The 19,589-nt window shown below is 44.3% G+C and overlaps 1 protein-coding gene across 1 annotated transcript in view; it reads left to right on the top strand.

Annotated features, from left to right (window-relative positions):
- CSRNP3 (cysteine and serine rich nuclear protein 3) overlaps nucleotides 1-19,589 on the top strand; it is a 336,425-nt gene that overhangs the window by 255,512 nt on the left and 61,324 nt on the right. Inside the window, exon 3 of the mRNA XM_086956591.1 lies at nucleotides 9,171-9,430. Coding sequence (XP_086812717.1) covers nucleotides 9,171-9,430 — 260 coding nt within the window. The remainder of the gene's footprint in view (nucleotides 1-9,170; nucleotides 9,431-19,589) is intronic.

Below are 19,589 nucleotides of genomic sequence, written 5' to 3'. Positions count from 1 at the left end.
CGCAATAACAATCGCAATCACATTACCACCAAGCGTAATATTCCCACTACACCTAACAACACTTCCTCATCACCTCCTACTCGCCTTATCACACAACTCTCCCCACACTGGACCTCTACCCCCTATCGCAATACCACCAATCGCCCCAGACGCACTACCAATACGATCTCAGACCATGACGTACACACCCTTCTCCACTCTTACGTCCCGGCTCCCCAAAATCGCCTAGCCACCAGCCACATGTCCATCCCAGCGATTATCTCTAACCCCTTCAGGCACCAAAAGGATAACAACAGAGGCGCCGTCCCCAACAACCTCACTAATGTACCCCTCACTATAGAACCCTTGCACCCCTAGCCTTAAATGCATACTTCTCAACTGCAGATCGGCCCAAAGACATTCCGCGGAGGTCGCCGACCTCATCATGTCTATGGAACCGGATCTACCCATTCTAACTGAAAAATGGCTGTCTGATTCCTCTACACCTATCTTGGATATCCTAGTCCCCCCCAACTACTGTATCATTAGACTTGACAGGGCCAAAAAGACAGGCGGTGGAATTGCCTGTATCTACAGAAGCAACCTCTCAGTCTCTAAAGCGTCCGCCTCCTCTCTTACTTCCTGTGAATACCTCTGCCTTGATGTCATCAGCGAAAGCAAACTGGTATGCTCACTACACATTATATACCACCCACCTGGGGACAAGATCTCCTTCTCCCAACAACTCATGGATACAATATCAGCCAACTCGGGACGGCAGAACACCCAAATTTTCCATGGCGACTACAATCTCCACTGGAATGACAGCAGTGACACAGTGGTAAACAGCCTCAAAAGCTTCCTCAACGCACTTGATCTCACCCAAATATGCAATAGCCCGACCCATGAGAGAGGTTCTATCGTCGACCTTATCATCTCCAAAGAGGACGCTATTCAACTTGAGTCAATCCAACCTTGTGACTGGTCAGATCATCATATTGTCTCCTTCCTCATCAATGAAAAACTTAAATTTAACCCTGTTCAACTCTCTAAGCCCAAAGTTTGGAAAAGATACTTGAAGAAACTCAACCCAAACTCCTTACCGCCTTAAATCGACTACTCCCTCCTCCCGGCGCTACGGACGTTCAACTACTGACTGACCACTATCTCAATGCTATGTCCACAATAATCAATGAGGCTGCACCCATGCAACTGAAAAGAGTTTCGTCCAAGATTTCCAACCCATGGTATGACGGGAGCCTCAATGAGGATAGACGGGCCATGCGATTGGCAGAGCGCACATGGAGGTCAGCCCCTTCTGCAGTGCACCTAAAAAGATTGAAGAAACAGAGAAACGCCTACTTCAGGAAAATAAAACGCTCAAAAAGAGATTTCTTCAGCCTTCAGCTCGCCCAAGCAAAAAACCGCCCAAGAAAATTATTTGACTTAATCAGAACACAATCCAAAGAACAACCCCAGACACTCAGCACCATGGGCGTTACACCTTCCTGTGAAGACTTCTCTGCTTTCTTTATCCAAAAAACTAACAACATAAGAAGCGATCTCCTCAATGACGCAATCCTTTACTCCAACCCCCAACACACAGCTATGCCTGAACCAAAGAACAATGCTACATGGTCATCCTTTGGCACCTACTCCGAAGAAGAAATTGGCAGATTGCTCAGCACCCTGAAACCATCCAATCACCTCACTGACCCCCTGCCTGCTAACGCTGTAAAAGACTTTACCCCTTTGCTCCTCCCACTCTGGACTAAGATTATCAATAGCTCTCTTCAACAAGGATCCATCCCTAACGCCCTCAAAGTCGGGCAAGTCACACCGCTACTAAAAAAAACAACAGCAGACCCCACTGATCTAAACAATTACCGCCCTATTACAAATATTCCCACCCTCGCTAAACTGTTGGAGAAATGCGTACAGCTACAATTGACTAAGCACATAGACAAGTTTGATCTCCTCAACGCCCATCAGTCAGGCTTCCGAGCAGGGAACAGTACCGAAACTGCCATGACTCACATAGTGGACGACGCCCTCCAAATCCTAGACCAAAACGATACCTGCCTCCTCATCCTTCTGGATCTCTCCTCAGCATTCGATACAGTTAAACATAAGAACTTACTCGAACTGTTAAACACAAGAATGGGCATTTCTGGGACTGTTCTCAAGTGGTTCACCTCCTTTCTACACAACCGGTCACAAAGATTCAAAAGTAACAACCTGTTGTCCCCTCCGGTACCTGTATCGCTAGGCGTCCCTCAAGGATCCTCCCTGTTAGAACCGGCTGTCTCTAGTTGGCAGAGGTATACACTTCTGACAAATAGGGACACACCTTTTCTAGTCAGGGCAAGGGGATCACACCCTTTGATAACCCCTGCTCACCCCCTCGGTAGCTTGGCAGAGCAGACAGGCTTATCTCAGAGGCTGTGTGTTAAGCATTTATGACCACATACAGTAATAAAGTGAATGCACTACAAATGGACACGACACAGTAGTATTATAAAAATAAGTATTTTTATATAAGGCTTAGCACAAGACCAAATAACGACAAAAATGTACACAATCCTAATAAATACTGTGGGAAGGGAAAAATAGTTCAACGGTAGTTTCTTCTTTAGCACAAAGTCTTTAGTATCGAAGCAAATCTTCTTCTTGGTAACACAGTTCTTAGCAACAGGGTAACTCACACGGGAGCTACACGACGTCGAGGCAAAGTTAATCCAAAGGTTCGGCTTCGACCGCGAGGAGCGCTACGTCGAGCCCGGAGTCACACGGACCCCCAACAACACAGTACCTTAGGAAAATGAAGCACACGAGGATCAGCGGCGTCGAGCAATCCGGCGTCGCCTCATCGGTGTCGATCAGGCCTCAGCAGGCGTCGTTGTCGATGATGCGGTTGCAAAGCGTGAGCAGCGCTCACAGCGTCGAGAGGGCACGAGGGCGATGCGATCAGCAGCGGTGCAGACACGAGGTCTCTTGGAGCTGGAGCCGTACTCCCACTCACTGGCGGTGCTGCTGGCGTCGGTCGGGCCCGGCGGCCGGTCGTCGAGGAAGCGGGACACTGGGGCCGTTACCCACTATGTCGAGCTGGATTCGGCGACGTCCGTCGGCATCGAGATTGCTGGTTCTTTCAGAGGTGCTGGCTTCTCGGCTCCAGCAAATAGCACTTTAAGCAGGTGAAGTCTTTTAGCCCTGTGACTTCAGCAGGAGACTGGCACTCTTCCAGTCCTTGCAGATTTTCTTAGCAAGCGTGAGAGTACACACACAGTTCCTCTCTCCTGGTTCCTTGGCAAAAATAAAGAAGCACTGCAGGATTCCCCCAGCAAACAGCACACTGGCAGAAGGGGTAGGCAAGTCCTCAGATCAGCAGGCCTCTTGTCCTTGGTTACAGGGTTCCTTGTCAGAAGTGATCTGATTTCTTAGTTCAGGGGTCCTTCTCTTATACCCCTTTTCGGCTTTGATCCCTTTGTCCATGCCGGGGACTTTCCCAACATCCTGGGTCTGTTGTGGGTGGAGCCAGGCAGAAGCACCTGGCTTATTCACTGAGCAGGGCTGGGTCCTCAGACGCCCAGCAGGAGGTGGAGCCAGCATTGACACTGGCAGGAGCAGAGCTATCGGCCTCCTGGCAGGAGGTGGGGCTAGGATCGTCCATGGCAGGCACAGAGCCATCAGCCGCTTGGCAGGAGGTGGAGCCAGCATTGTACCAGGCAGGGCAGGCTATCAGCAACTACTCTCCACTTACTCTCAACGCAAATGTCCCACTCATCCCACACTGACTCATCCAGACCTCTGGAGCCACCCAGCTCCTGTCACACACACGCAAGACCAGCAGAAACCAGAAATGGTTAGACAAGAAAGTAGACACTTTCTAAAAGTGCTACTTTCGAACCCAGAGTCCAAAAACCATCCACACCAACGGATGCGTAATTAAACCCCGAATTTAGGGATACCAAACTCGACATTGCACCATGCTCCCCGAGCCAGCTAGGATCATAGCATTAATAATCCCGGCGGCCCATTCTAACCAACGGAGAGCAGGTTACCTCGCAATAGTGAAGCACGAAGATGGCTGTAGTTCACTATTAGGACATGCCAACTTGGTCAGGCGTGTCCTACCTTAGACTTACAATGCACCCTGCCCGTGGGCCTACCATAGGGGTGACTAACATGAAGTTAAGGGAAGGTTTGAGGGGCTGGCAAGTAAGTATACTTGCGCAGCCTGCGTGACAGCACTAGGCTGCACGTGGGTCTCGCAATGACCGACCCGTAGACATTCTTTTACGAGGCCGCTTCTGTGGGTGGCACAACACGTGCTGCAAGCCCACGAGCGGCATTTGTATTTACAAGCCCCGGCACTCCTGGTGCACTAGACTAGGGACTGACAGTAAACCAAATAGGCCAAACATTGATACAATCGATACATCAATTTCACATAGGGAGCACTTGCGCTGTGGCACTGATCAGCAGTGGCACGGCGCCCAAAGCATATACCAGCAAAACATCGAAAAACAGTGGAGGCAAACAGAAAAAATGGAGGAGAGACTCAAGCCAATGATGTCAGGTCTAACACTCCCTCTCCCCAACACTGTTCAACCTAGTTATGGAACCTCTCACTACTTTGCTACAGACATCCAATGTTCACTTTCACATGTATGCCGACGACACCCAACTTTATCTCAAAATACAATCTCCCAAGGACATCATGCTTCTGAACACCACGATCAGAAACACCCAATCCTGGCTTGCCGAGAATCACCTCAAACTCAATGCGCTGAAGACTGAGTTCCTCCTGATCTCACCTCCCGCAAAAATCTCTACGGCCCAAACATGGCTTAAACACTTAACGGCTCTAAATGTACAACGTACCGTCGTAGACTCGGCAAAATCTCTAGGCATAACACTCGACGCCAATCTCGACATGCAGAAGCACATCAGCAAGGCAACCAAAGGAGCGAACTTCCAAATCAATACCTTGAGAAAACTTAAACCCTTCCTTCCAGCCAAAGACTTCCAAACTGCAGTGCAATCTATAGTCATCCCGCACATAGAATATGGTAGCACCGCCCTCTGCAGGCTCCCCCTAACTACAACGGCACCCCTAAGAGCGTCCCTTAACACTGCAGCGAGACTCATCACTGGTTCAAAAAAACACTCGCGTATTTCCCTTGACTTTAAATCCCTGAACTGGCTACCTTTTGAAGCCAGAATTCATCTGAAAATCGCCTGCATGACACACAAGGCTGTACACATGAACTCACCCGCCTACCTCACTCAAAAGCTGACAATTTTGGGTGGCTCTAGAACTACTAGAAGCACAAACAATCTTCTACTGAAGCCTCGAAGATTTCGGAAGGAAAAAACCTATAAACGCTCCTTTTCAGGAATGGCACCCAGGATCTGGAACTCACTCCCCCCTGAAACCAGGCTCATCTCCTCCAACAAACTTTTTAAGAAAGAAGTAAAAGCGTTCCTCATGGCTAAACACACATGATCTATTATTCTGTATCTCTCATGAATCTGCTCTGTAAGACCTGCCTGACCACCTTGGTCTTTATGTATTACTTGTATTATCGACTTACTTGATTGTTTACGTTCCCTCTTTGTATATTGTTATATTGTTGACGCACCTGCCTGACTTTGCACACTGTACCTACACCACCTCAACGATCCCTACTCTTGTACTACTGATGCACCTATGTGACTACACATCCTGCACTCACCCACCTCAACTATGCCCTCCTTTATGCTATCTCCCAAAAATTTTAAACACACTTAAGCAAGTATATGCTCCTTATTTTTGTACTTTATATTATTGGCACAACTGTTTGACTATGCACCTTGTACCGACACTACCTCACCTGTGACCTACCTCGTTTTTTTGACCTACCTATGTAACTATGTAACTACTATGTAACTACCTAACTACCTCAACTATTACATTGTATTACTCTATCACCCCCGTGTCTTGTAAAGCTCTCTGATATCTGCAAAGATCTTGTTCGCGCTATATAAAACTTTCAAAATAAAAAATAAACTGAGTTTAGACCATGCTCACCTCCTACAGGTGGCGGTTCCGGTACTTCTGCATAAGCCAGCACCTTTAAATCAACTCAGCAAGGGAATGTACTCCTTATACTTTTTAATCACTAAAATGGGTTGTTCCCTCCAGCCATTCAACAGGGTTATCTACCTCGAACACTTTCTCATGTCCACTCTACAGGATACCCTCCCGCTGCTACACCAATGTGATTCAATGTCAATGCTGAATCTGAAAGGCATGTATTTTAACACCCCCCATTCCTCCTGCTCACCATCAATACCTTCAGTTCATGATAAGTGCATGATACTATCAGTTCAAGGTGTTACCCTTTATAGTCAGTACTGCTCCAAGGGTCTTACGAAACGCCTATTGGCAGTAGCACACAGCTGTGCAGAAATACCATGCATGTTTTCCCTTACAGGGTTGGCTGATCAACAGTAACAGCCAGCAACGCCTGTGACACACTCCAATAGCAGCATCCCTACTCCACTGCCTAGGTTTCACCATCAATGCAAAAAAGAAAATAGACTTTTCAGTCACAATACATTCAACCTTTACTCTGCTCAGTACTAAATGTGGTACCAGGAAAAGCATACCCCATTGAACAGAGGGTGATGGCATTCAAACAGCTAGTGTCTCTTTTTCAGCCACAATGACCCATTATTTTTCGAACAGTCACAAAACTATTGGGGGTGGTAGCTTCAAGCGCCTGCTACAGGAGGGCAAGGCAGTGGGCACAGGCGAATGCGCACTGAGGCATCTAGTGTTGGTAATGACCAGAGCTTATCATTATCTGCCTTGGTGGAAAAGCAACCTATTGCTCGGCAGGCCCTTTCTGGACCTCCTTCCCCAGGTGTGCATTACCACCAGTGCATCTCTCATGGTGTGGGATGCTCACCTCTGCAAGATGCCTTCTCAGGGGCGACATATCAAATATCTTTAGTTCTAAGCCATCAGACTAGCCCCAAAAGTATTCCTTGTAACCCTAAGCAGGACTAGTACTAATAAAGACAGACATTATGACAACCAGGTCCTTTTCCAGAAGCAGGGTTGTCCCACTTCTCCCCCATCTCCCTGCACTAGCACAGGAGATATGGCATTGGGCAACCCACAACATCATTCACCTGTTGGAAAATTTGCTAGGAGTGGAGGACAACTTTGCGGACCTGCTCAGTGCAATGCATCAACATAGTCCACGAGTGGAATCGCCAGATACTGTCAGCAATGGGGGACTCTTAACGATCGACCTGTTCACCAGTCCTGAAACTAATAAATACCTCCTAGTACTCACAGCCCACGGGCAGTGCACTATGGATGAACTAGTCAGGGACATTTTCCTATGCTTTCCCGCTTCTCCCCCTTATTCTGTACATGTTAAGGAAAGTGAGGCAGGTGTCCACGACCTTCATCATAGTGGCAGCACCCTGGGGGAGAAAGCCATAGTATTCAGTGCTCCTAGAGGTGTCTGTCATCTCTCACATGAACTTCTGCATTTACCAGACCTTCTTATCCAGCATCAGGGTCAGCTCAGACGCCCAAATCCCAGACATAAGAGTCTCGCAATTTGGATCGTGAGGTCCAAGAGTTGGGTTCTCTCAATCTGCCAGAGAAGTGCCTTGCTATCCCGCAAGAAGCGTGACAGTTTACTACTTGCGGCTGTTCTGCCACTAGGTGGAAAAGGGTTGTACATTACTGCATCTCCAAGCAGATCCTTTTCAAGTTTCTGTGCAGAAGTGTTTCTTGCCTCCTACACTTATACAAGGCCGGCCTTGCCTCTGCTTTGGCAAACTTACACTTAATGGCAGTTGAAGCATACCTTTAAAACGGGCAGCACTCTTCCCTGTTTAAAATGCATACCAGTTATTAAGGCCTTTTGTGGAAGGTCTAAAAGGGAATTCCTCCAAAGACACCGTTGCCTCCTGTCTGGAACCTCAATGTGGTTCTCACACAACTAACTGGTCCTCCCTTAGAACCCCTACACTCATATCTGCTTCAGCTCTGAAAGTGGCTTTCTTAATCGCATCACCTCCTTCCGAAGCTTTGGCAAGCTCCAAGCTGTTACAATCCAAGAACTATTTGTTCTGATTCACACCAACCCCATTTATTGCCGAAGTCCGTTTCGCCTTTCCACATGAACCAAGCCATTGAGCTCCCATCTTCTTCCCAAAACCTGAGTCTGCAGCAGAAAGGGCTCTTCACACTCTGAGTGTATGTCAGGACAACACGTATTTATTAAATTGACAGAACTAAGTCTTTCAGAAAGTATGCTCAATTTCTTTTTAAACTTCGATGAACCCATATGAGTGCATGTTATCTCTAAAGCTGATATTGCAAGGTGGTGAGTTAAATGCATTCAGACGTGCAATGCCAACACTAAACGCACACTTCCTGTGCTCCTTAGAGCCCACTCTACATGCAAAAAGGGCTTAACCCCAGACATTTTAGGTAATTTCCCATTAACGGATATCTGCAAGCCTGTCACTTGGTCAATGCCACATAAAATTACCAAGCATTCCCGCGTGGACGTTCTAGTGTGTCAACAAGCTTTAGTTGGCCAAGTGGTGTTAGGGATATATTTTCAAACCTCTGCATCATCTGCTCGCTAGCCATCATTTGTAGAATGACTGCTTTATAGTCTATGCTGAGCCATGTGCATCCACAGCCACACATGCCAGGAACAGAAAATGTTACTTTATAACCATCTGTTTGTAGTATGTAGTGCTGTAGACTCGCATGCAGCCACCCTCCTCCCTGGAAGCAATTGATGGTCACAGATATTCTTCATGTATTTTATTTCACCACACACTGTCTTCGACCCTGCTGCCCACTTACTCATCTGCTGAATGGAAAGCAGTCTGTGGTAGATAGAGCACATGTACTGTTACTATGTGGACAAAGGATGGAGTCACAACCGGTCTTATGAAAAACAAGTGGCAAACACCCAAGTCTAACACTAGATGGCGGGAGCGCGCAGAGCATGTGAATGTACAGCGCTACACGCTACTAACGGATGGTTACAGGCTTAGTAACATTTGCCATGTATATATATATATATTTTTTTTTAAACAGTCTCAAAAATATTCGACTGTGAAGCGCATACTTGTCCATTAATCTCTCCTGTACTTATTTCTAGCATCATCGATCCTGAAAAGGGAGAAACGGCCGAGGTCAAAGAATGTTCGCTTTAATTCTGTTACGGTGTACTACTTCTCCCGTAAACAAGGGTTCACAAGTGTCCCTAGCCAAGGAGGAAGCACTTTGGGAATGTCCAACCGACACAATAACATCCGACAGTACACCCTTGGAGAGTTTGCCATGGAACAGGACAGGCTACACAGAGACATGCTGAGAGATCATCTGAGAGAGGAGAAACTCAATTCTTTAAAATTAAAGGTAAGAAACTATAATTAAAAATGGTATGGATTGTATATTATCTTGCATATAATACAATGTTGATAATGATCTGACATATATAGGGCACACTGTTACCTGGATACCTGTGTCATGGCGCTAGTGTGGACGGACCCCAAACTTTTTTAAGCAGTGAAAAAGAAATGGGTATTCAAAAGTTCCCAAAACACCAATTTCCCTAGTGAACCCGAACTGAAGAAGTCTGTTCCGTGATTATCTAAAGGCTCTGCCACCAAGCCCCGTCCATCACAAACGTGGTGGAGTGAGGTGTGAAGTAGAACAGCGCAATGTTCTCTTTAGTTATAAAAGGGATAAGTGTTTCCTGAGGTAGACTGGAGCACAGTATGTAGACTTAAGATTTGTAGTAAAGTATGCATGTTTTGTTAAGCCCAAAATTAGCCAATCAGCCAATTTTTGGATAGCTGCGCTCTCTCCAATAAACAGGACGGGAGACCGAGATGAAGAGAGTTACTATTGTGGCAGCCTGGGCCAAGTTCATTGAATAACATAGTTGATTTACATGGATATGTTGTTATAATGATTGATTCCACACACAAAGATCTGTGAAGCTAAAAAATCTTCCCAAGAATGAGTTACATGTGAAGGCCTGTTCCAAGGATTACTTAAAAGAAACACAAGCATGAGTCAAACGTGAATTGCGTGCATATTGTACAGAAGCGGTTCTTAACCAGTGGTATGGGGACTCTGGGGGTCCGCAGGCCTATTTAGGAGGTCCGAGAATGCTTAGAAAATTAAATAATATAAACTGCTTCATGAAATGTATATAAATAAAGAAGCAAAATGTAAAATTATTTTTTTTTATTTTTTTTATTTTTTTTGGTGTAAGATTTTTATTGACATTTATCATCAAAATAACAGTAGTACATTTAGTCAGCATCATATGTCATGTGGTAGTGCAGTGGTTTGTACTTTTACACAGCTATTCAGCCGACAACCCTCCGGTCCGGCAGCGAATGTCAGAGATGATATGGAGTGCCATCAGGATACAATAATCGAAGGCATGAAATCTTACATTTTCAAGTCCATTTTTTATAATTTTGTAAAAAGAACAAACAGAACAAAGTCGATGGCTCATTTGTGTTGTATAGTCACAAAACAAGAGGAAAAATGCTATCAAGGAAGTACGCCGATCCCAACCACCCGGGAAGGTACCCCTCCCCCCACAAACATCACGCTAAATCGGAACCCCCCTCAAAAGGTGACATTTCTGTTTCCCACCCAAATCACACCCTCGATTCAGTCAATAAAATTAAAATTTTAAAACTTTCCATAAATGTGAAGAAATTTAAAATTAGAACCTAAAAATTAAGTTGGTGTCTTCCTATTGATTGTAGGAGAAGTACAAATGCATCAAACTGAATATTGTATGGACAATAGGTGGCCTCAGTCGAATTTAGAAAAAAAAACCAACCTTCCTATTAAAATGAAAAGGTTAATTTTTTTAAATATTTGTTTGTGAATTAAGTACAATATTTAAAAATCGTATATTTGTTTGATGCATACTTGTTTCTGTTTTCTTGTATTGTTTTGAGGTTTAACTCCTCAGATTTGCTTAAGCCGAGGTCCCAGTCTTCTAGTAATGACTCAGTGGGGGCCCCGGGATTCAAATTAGGATTCATTGGGGGTCCCCTCATTCCAGTAGTAGTTAAATGTTGGTCCATAGAAGTCAAAATGTTAAAAACCACAATTTTTCAGGTAATTGAGGAGCACCTAGAGATGACGGCCACAACCAGCAGTCAATCGAAGAGGAAGGATGATTCCCTAAACGGATTATAGATTTTAGTTAAGGCTTAAGGAGTTGGTAGCCACACATGAGACAATAGATAATTTCCTTGAATTGATTCTGAAGAGCTCTGGAAGTACTCTTAAGCCAGATAATCAACTTGGTATCACCCACATAGGCATAAAATCTAAACAATTGGATCAGAGTGGCCAGGGGTCAAAACATAGCTGTTATAGAGAGAAGGACTCAAGGCTGACCCCCTGAGGTAAGGTTCTTGAAGTCTGTTCTAAAGGGGAGCATAGTTACGGCCTGTGAGCCAGCCGTCTGAAAAGAAAACAGTCATTCCAGAGCTCGCTCTCTCACCACAAGAGAAGGTAGGTGTTCCTAGGGTCCAACGAGGGCTGCCTTGGCCGCCTGCAAGTTATCCAGAATTCCGCTGCTAGACTGGTGCTAAGAAGACCCAGGAGAGCAAATTCTCAGAAGGCTCTGGATGCGCTTCACTGGTTGCCAGTGAAGAAACGCGTGCTGTTCAAATGCCTCCTCTTCTGTCACCGAATTGTCTGGGGCAGGTCGCCCGCCTACCTTAGGAACTTAGTCAGCCGCTACGAACCAACAAGGACCCTCCGGTCGGAGGGTACCGGGCTGCTGACAGTTCCTAGGATAAGGAAGGCCAGAATGGGTGGACGATCTTTTGCGTTCCAAGCAGCTCAACACTGGAACAAACTTCCTCCTGCCCTGAGACTGGAGAGCAGTGAAGCGCTGTTCAGGGCTAAGCTCAAAACACAACTCTACACTGTGTAGGGACAAAGGCTCTTTATGGTGATCGTTAGTAGCTCTTAGCGCGGGGACACGCCGAGATGGCGTTACTGGGCGCTCTATAAGCTCTTTATTATTATTATCAGTGTGGTGTGGGAGACTGTATCACCCCAGTCCAGAAGGACTAGAGAGGTCTGGTCTCCTTTTTCCAGGATCATACAAATATCATTAGTAGCTGCAATAAAATTGTACTCACTTAGCCCTTTTGCTGGCCTTAAGTCACACCTAAGCTGAGTGAATCCCCACTGTTTTCGTTGCTGATTAGCTGTGCACTTTTTCCCAGTTGCTATTCTCCTCAGGATCGAGTCAAGATCCTCAAGAGTTTTCGGCAATGAGAGACAGGAAGTTTCGTGATAGCATGCATTTCTTTCTTTGGTCCCTTGAGCAGCATTTTGGTTCCCTGTTCCATTTCTCTCTTCTAAAAACTTTTATTTAGTTTCCCAATTTTGGTTTAGATAGTATCAATATTTTGTTTCAATACTGCATGATTCATTTTCTCATTTTTAGGAGTCGTTTAAGTTATGATGGAGCCTTTTGTCACCAACTATACAATTTACAAATAAGAGCTTAGTTTGCTTAAGGTCAGATGGCATATACACTGCAACCCGCATTTGAAATGTGACATTTGGTTTATTAGGGGCATCGCTGACTCCTATAGAAGGGTCCTGATTAACTCTACCGGTTGATATACAGATTTCTGGTCGAGTTAATCTCTGGCTAAGTGCATTTTTGGATTTACTGCCTCCTTCAGTTTTGATCTTTTACCAGCATTACCCTTCATAATGTGTATTCCTCGGGTTAAGCAAATTAGTTCCCAGGAGGAAAGCCTGGATGTTTTCTATTATCTTCTGAAAGCTTGTGACAGAACACCTGGAGCCTTTTTCTGTGGCATATTTGAACCAACTTCTGCCAACTGAAGCGCAAATAATATTTGACAAACTAAAAATTAAGCTGCAAACAAGTTATATAGGTTTATTAAAAAATACCATACCTTCGGTAATAAATTTGAAGAAAAACACTATAATTCATCATAAAAAATCAATGCCCAGGCAAACCAGTTTATACCTTCTTATTTAATGAAATATGCACTTTTAGTGCAAACTGAGCAAAGGGCTGAGACACCATGCTATTTATAAAATAGAACTGTGTCCTTGCAGCACTGGCTTAAGGGAGCATTAAATTTGCTTTCAATGCTTTTGACCAAAGTTACACCCCTTTATTGCAGCAGCACAGTTTTAATTCCTTCAAAGGAGTTGGCAAAGCAATGGTTATATCAAAGACTGCTGTGTAAAGTGTGCAGAGCAGATTCCAGACCAAAGAGATCACCTAAGTGTTGGAAGCAATGGTAATAGTGAATGCAATACTGGCTTGATGGGGGACACCATCATTGCTCGTCCTATCACTAACGCCAAATCCTAAAGGGAAATCACTGACTGTGGCATCACGTGGGGCAAAAGTGTAACATTTACTTTATATAGTACAAGAACTGTACAGACATCGTGGTGGCTGAGGGAGAGCTTAAGTATCTTGGGACGGGGAAAAGTGGGCACCAAGCTAAGAAGGTGAGCCCACACACTATCTCACTGGTCCGAATCCCCAAATACCTATTTACCCCTGGCTTAAGCGCTAAAATTAGCTTTGGATAATTAATAGGTTAGCTGATTCGGGCTAAGGGCTAAGAGCACTTCAGACCAATTCTTAGGAACCAAGAACAATTTTGGGGGCGGGGGGGTTCACCTTGGTTTTTATCTAAAGGCTAACTATCTTGAAATGCCTTGCACTAATGAAAACCTTAATGAAGGAGACTTTTCTCCTTTAACACCAGAAAACCGAATGTCTCCTCCTCTCAAAAAAATATATCCCTCCATATATGACTCAATTAATCTGAAATGGTTATTTATTAATCCTGCTCCCTTTGCAAAATTGCTGGGGTACACCCTGGACTCTCACCCATCCCACTTATCACTAAGGTGGCAAACAAACCCAACTTCCACCTTCATGCTCTGTTGAAAATGTGCTTTTGTATCCCACCAAATTATCTCAAATGGGCCGTACACTTGTTTGTAATCTCTGGATTGGACTTTGGGAACACCTATTCCAACTGGTGCCCTATTAACTTCTAACACTCCACTTAAAACAGTTTTCGTTGTAGAGGTCGGTTTGCTTTTTTTTTTTTGCCAACAAACAGGATCATAGCACCCACATAGGCACAGCCACTACTGGTGTTCCAGCTGCGATCAATTCAAACTTTAGTCCACAGACCATTCACGATACGCCACTAGACATTAGAGGTTTTCTGTTCTCTTCCTGTGCTGGCGCACTTTCGGGAGCCATGCGACAATGCAGACACCCTTGCGCAATAGTTCAGGGGTGTCTGCGTTGTCTGAAGCATACTGTTTGTACTGGAAGGAGTCTCTTCCAGTACAAAAACTGTGCTTTAAGACATTTCACACGTTGTATGTGTGCTACACAATGCAGCATACATGCAAAGTGCGAAAAACGAGGAGAAATGAAAACATTTCTACTCGTTACACCTGCCTTTAATTTTGGCACAAATCCCCAACTACAATTCTTTGTAGATGGGTATTTTCATCAAAACCTTTGGGTGGTTGCATGGGAATGTCCCCCTGGTGCAATGCAACGCAAGGCAGCGCATTGCACAACATTTTGTTACTTGCAGTCCAGCGCAAATCGTGATTTGTTTTGGAGGGTAAATCCCACCTAAACACACTGCATTGATTTTGTGTTAGAAAAGTAATGCAAATCTGAGGCAAAATGTATGTAAATCTGGGCCCAGATTCAATGTTACTGGAAGTCCCTAAAATTAGAACCTCCATTGCACATAAACAATTATTCTTCAGAGTTGTCACATCAGCTTCTCTCTGAATTAAGGAAACCATCCCTGCTCAACCTGCTGAGGACACCAGTCTCACCATATTTGTTTCGACAGTACCTAAAATGGAGCTAACCTGGAAATTTCTTGGGATTCCCCACAAGTTTCAAACAATGCTTATACAATAGCTCTTACTGAACTTTTCTCAAATGTAAGCCTCCATCTTTACCGCAGTTGTTTTAGCCATATTCATTGTAAAGTGCCCTAATAATTGCTTGATTGAGGTGCACTATATAAATGGTTAAATAAAAACATTGGCTCCTCTCTTGCCGTAGGATTTACACAAATGATTATTTTAACAGCATTTGAGTTGGGTTTTGGTGCCCAGAGAACCTGTGCAGCACAAGTTTGAGGTTCCTTAACCCTTTCGATGCTGATGACGAGCTCAGCTCGTCATCACCCACGGGTGGCGTGTGCTGATGACGAGCTCAGCTCGTCATGTATCGTGGAAAAGGGAAAACAGCCGCATAGCGCAAAAATCGCCGCAGCATCGATGCAGTTAATCAAGATCAGGCACAGCACAATGAGCAGCAGAATATGCTCCCCATATAGACCAGATCCATGCAATTGAAGGCAGTTTAAGTGCTGAACCACTGTGATTTGGAAGCCATTTAATGGTCCCGCCTTCAAAGGACTGTTAGAAGAGGGCAGTTTCAGGTGTTTCTGACAGTCATCGATAAGTTGGGGGTCTCAAGGATAGGTATAGGTGTTCCAGTGCATTGGGCCAAGAGCCTTGGTTGTCCTGCGTCTGTGATCCTTCAGCCTGGCCTGTTTTGACAAGTTACTGAAGACTGTCAGCAGCACACATCCCTTGGCATATTTAACCTGGTGCTACTTCCTGGTGCAGAGAACTTAGAATACTGATCTTTATTGCACTAAAGTTATTATAGTACGTTTCAGATGGGGCTGTGTGGTTATTTTTCCAGAATGTGAAATAAGCGGTCTAGTTTTATTCCATTGCTTGCCTGCTTCTGGGTCTGCATTTTCGTGATACCCATGTACATGATTCTGCAGTAGTTTTGTTCTGAGTGGATAGAAGATCCAGGTTGCTGTGTTCAGCGCATTGATTAATTGAAGAAGTGGAGTAATACTCGTTGATTTGCTGCTATAAGTTCTAGGTGTCAGTGTCCAGAATTGTACTTAGTCAACCGCCTCCCACTTCCTCTACAGGTGTAGCCCCCTTACACCACTGGTGGAACCTGCTGTCTGCATGATGGACGCTACCCAAAGCTGTGTGTGTTCTCGTATGCGTTCTTCTTACGTGCATGCAGATAAAGCTGGATAGTACCTAGGGTTCCTTCCAGCATCCACAGACCCAAGTTTACTATTGCCTGTGAAAGAGGTTATATCTCTGAGGCAAACAAGACACCCAGGGGTATATTCACGAGGAAGTGACAGTGAGAGGAGTTAGCTTCCTTGGTTTAACTCCTCTCACTGCCACTTCGGAAACGCCAGACTGCACTCTATTCTCAAGAATGTGGTGCAGTCTGGCGTTTCCCCCTGCGACGGCGCTAAGTCTCACGACTTAACCCCAAGGCAGGCACCCTTGCACCAGAGTGCAAGGGTGTCGGCGAGCAGGGAGGTTCGTTTATGTACAGGAAGGTGTTTAGTAACTTACATGAGTGCCGCTTCATGCAGCACACATGTAAGTTACAAAACGACATTTTTTAAAAGGTTTGTTTATGTACAAGAAGAAACGCCTTCTTGTACATAAACAAACTATGGCATTTTGCGATTTCCATGTGTGCTGCACAAGGCAGCACACATGGAAATAGCAAAAACAAGAAGAAATTAAGCACCGTAAGACCAGGATTTTTCTGGTCTGAAGTTTGGTGCTGCCGCCTATTATCGCCGCCCTTGATAATAGGTGGCAGCATTGAATTTAATGGGTGTTGCGGTAGTATGTCCACCGCAACACCCACTGCACGCCTCCTTTCACACTAAGTTTAGTGTGAAAGAGGCCCTACTCAAGGCAGCGTTGAGCCACTTAACATGGCTTTAAGACACGTTAAGTGGGTTAACGCTGCCTTGAGAATAGTGCGCTGGCCCGATCTCCACGGGAACGTTAAAAAAAAAGTAACGTTCCCGTGGCGATGGGGGCTTGAGAATATGCCACCCAGTCTCCTACCTTTTTCCATAAGGGTTCGAGCATTGTCCCCCTTTTATGGTCAGTAGAAGGAAACTGAGTTAAAGATTAGTTCTCCCATCACTGTATTTTACTCCATTGAGCAAATGGAAACTTTGCCTCATTCAGTGGTGGAAGTGCTTCAGGCTTTCTATGATGTTGGTTGGACTCCGACCCAGACATAGTTCTAGGTGTTGCTTGCATACATCTCGAATTGCCAGTAGTGTCAGTCAGTGACTGTATCAGAAGGATGCCAGTACACAAGAAGAGCAGAAAGGGAAAACTCCATAGATTTCTCATTTTGTGTTACATTGAAATGTATATATTTAAATGTATTAACTATGGGCCAAGATGAGGGATCCAGTTCAGGTGAGCCCCTGATATTCTTGCCTCGTTTTATAGACATGCGAGTGATATTAGGTAATCTCTTGCATCACATGCATCAAGAAGTCAAAAAAGATTAGTGCTGCCAGCTGATTCTAATTGAGTTTGGATAAGAGGTCCTTGTATGTTTCGGGAGAGGGGCTATCACTGCATTGTTTGGTGTGCTAATCACAGCATCCTAAGAAAGAGATGCTGGGGTAATAAATTCCTAGATCCTTGCTTTGGCACAGGTGTGTAAAGATTGTTAGCTTGATTTTCATAGCCATTTGTAGGATTTGAGTTGTGTGCATCATTTAGGGGCAGAGAGAAGTCAAAGTGTGGTTAGATTTTAAGATATTCAAGCTAGGTTTGAAGATCTGTGATTTTTGGTATGCTCATTTGCTCTCCATTATCTGGTTTCGGTAATAGATTGTTTAGTCCATTCAAGAATTACATGTTGATCGCTCCTCTGACTTGGTGCCCAGATCATTTCTTAACCCCTTCGATGCGTGTGACAAGGTCAACTCGTCATGGGCGTTACCTGCGCTGTGCGTGTGACGAGTTGACCTTGTCACGTAACGCGGGATTTTTAAAATCTCAGCGCTCAGCGGGAAAACTGCTAGCGCCTATGCGGTTAATTTGTTCTTTGCTTATAGTCCTTGTTTTTTTCCTCTTGTTTGGCACAATCCTGTCTGTTATTGCAGAGATGTTTGTATACAAGATTGCCAGAAACTGATTCTAAACTTGACGTTTATTGAAGGCTTTGATGAGAGCTGAGCCTCAGTGGGCTTTAACATGGATTGGAGGTGAACCTTATTGATCCCTGTTTGGGCAGAGGTTTGACCAGGAAAGCGGCTAGACCTTCAGGCTGAGTAGATTAAGAAAATTAAAAGTCCAAAACCTGACTATCTATGTAGCTGGAAACTACACTTATAGGTGGAACCCAAAATTCTGTGTTTTCAACCATTTAATATGTTTGAATATTATTTTTGTGTTCTCATCACCTAGGTTGGTGCCTCCCATGATGATTTCTGGTGCATTCTGTTGTGGGAGTGTGGTTTAGTTGGAAAAAATACTCAATGGAAGTGGTTTCTTACACGGTTAGGGATGGTGGTATACCATATGGTCATGTCTTTGAAGGTTGTGCTGGGTATTTAGTTCTTTAATATAGATTACCATTATACCTCCTTATTTTTTTTTATAACTTTGTTCTAACACATTTTCTGGCTCAGGGAAAGCAGCTCATTCAGGACAGCAGTGGAAATGTCAGAAAACTGCATCTGGTTGATATTGAGCAGGTTTCACGTGTGTTCTTTGAGAAGATTGTGTACGTTAAGGAAACTGTAGCCATAAATGTTGATGAAACTAGTCATCAATTTTGATAAGAGCCCACAGTGAATTAAATAGCCTGTAGTTGAAGGAAAACTGCTAGTGTTCAGGGATGTTGAATTCCTATTGCCCAGAACATATTGTTTAGGTCAAGGACAACAGGTTTTCATGTTTCTCTTCTTGACTGGACAAAAAGACCCAACCCGTTCCAGTACAAACTCATCAACTAGAATAGAGTTTTTGGACAGAGGATTGGCTAGCAGGCAGGATAGGCATCCACAGGTGTAGGATGTTTATAAATGTATGTATAGTTCATTACCATAAAGCCTTTACTATTGGAGAAGGCCTGAAAGAAAATAGGGTGCTCAGCTTCCATCACTGACAGTGGTTGCAGTATAAAAAAAGTGCACATTTTCTCCAGTTTTTAAGGACCACTTCAAATACCATTTCTCTTAAGGCATCCTGCAACAAAAAGTGTGTGATGCATACCAGTATTTTAGAAAATAAATAATGGAAAATCAGTGTAAACTTTAAACTCACTGAAGGCAACATGTAAAAAAGTAAATTTACAAAAGTGTACCCGCAGTTATGAACCCTTATTGGAGAAGTTTTACTACTTAATGAATTCACAATAATTTACAGAAGTAGGTCTGGAAGCCATAATTGTAGCTATCGTTTGTGAATTCTATTTTCATATGGCCAAGTATACAAGCGTATATGTATTCATGCGAAAATCTGTAGAGAAAGTGCAAATTAATTTTTTTAACTTTTTTTTTTTTTCTGAAACATTACCCCGCAAGAGAAAATTGCTCCTCCCTATACCCTTTCTGTTTTATTGGAGGTGGATCATGTCCCTCTTTGGAAAAAGCCT

This window comes from Lissotriton vulgaris, chromosome 2_1, assembly GCF_964263255.1.
Source record: "Lissotriton vulgaris chromosome 2_1, aLisVul1.2, whole genome shotgun sequence".
Taxonomy (NCBI): domain Eukaryota; kingdom Metazoa; phylum Chordata; class Amphibia; order Caudata; family Salamandridae; genus Lissotriton; species Lissotriton vulgaris.
The sequence above is the reverse complement of the archived record's forward strand: the minus strand, read 5'-3'. Positions and strand labels throughout refer to the sequence as shown.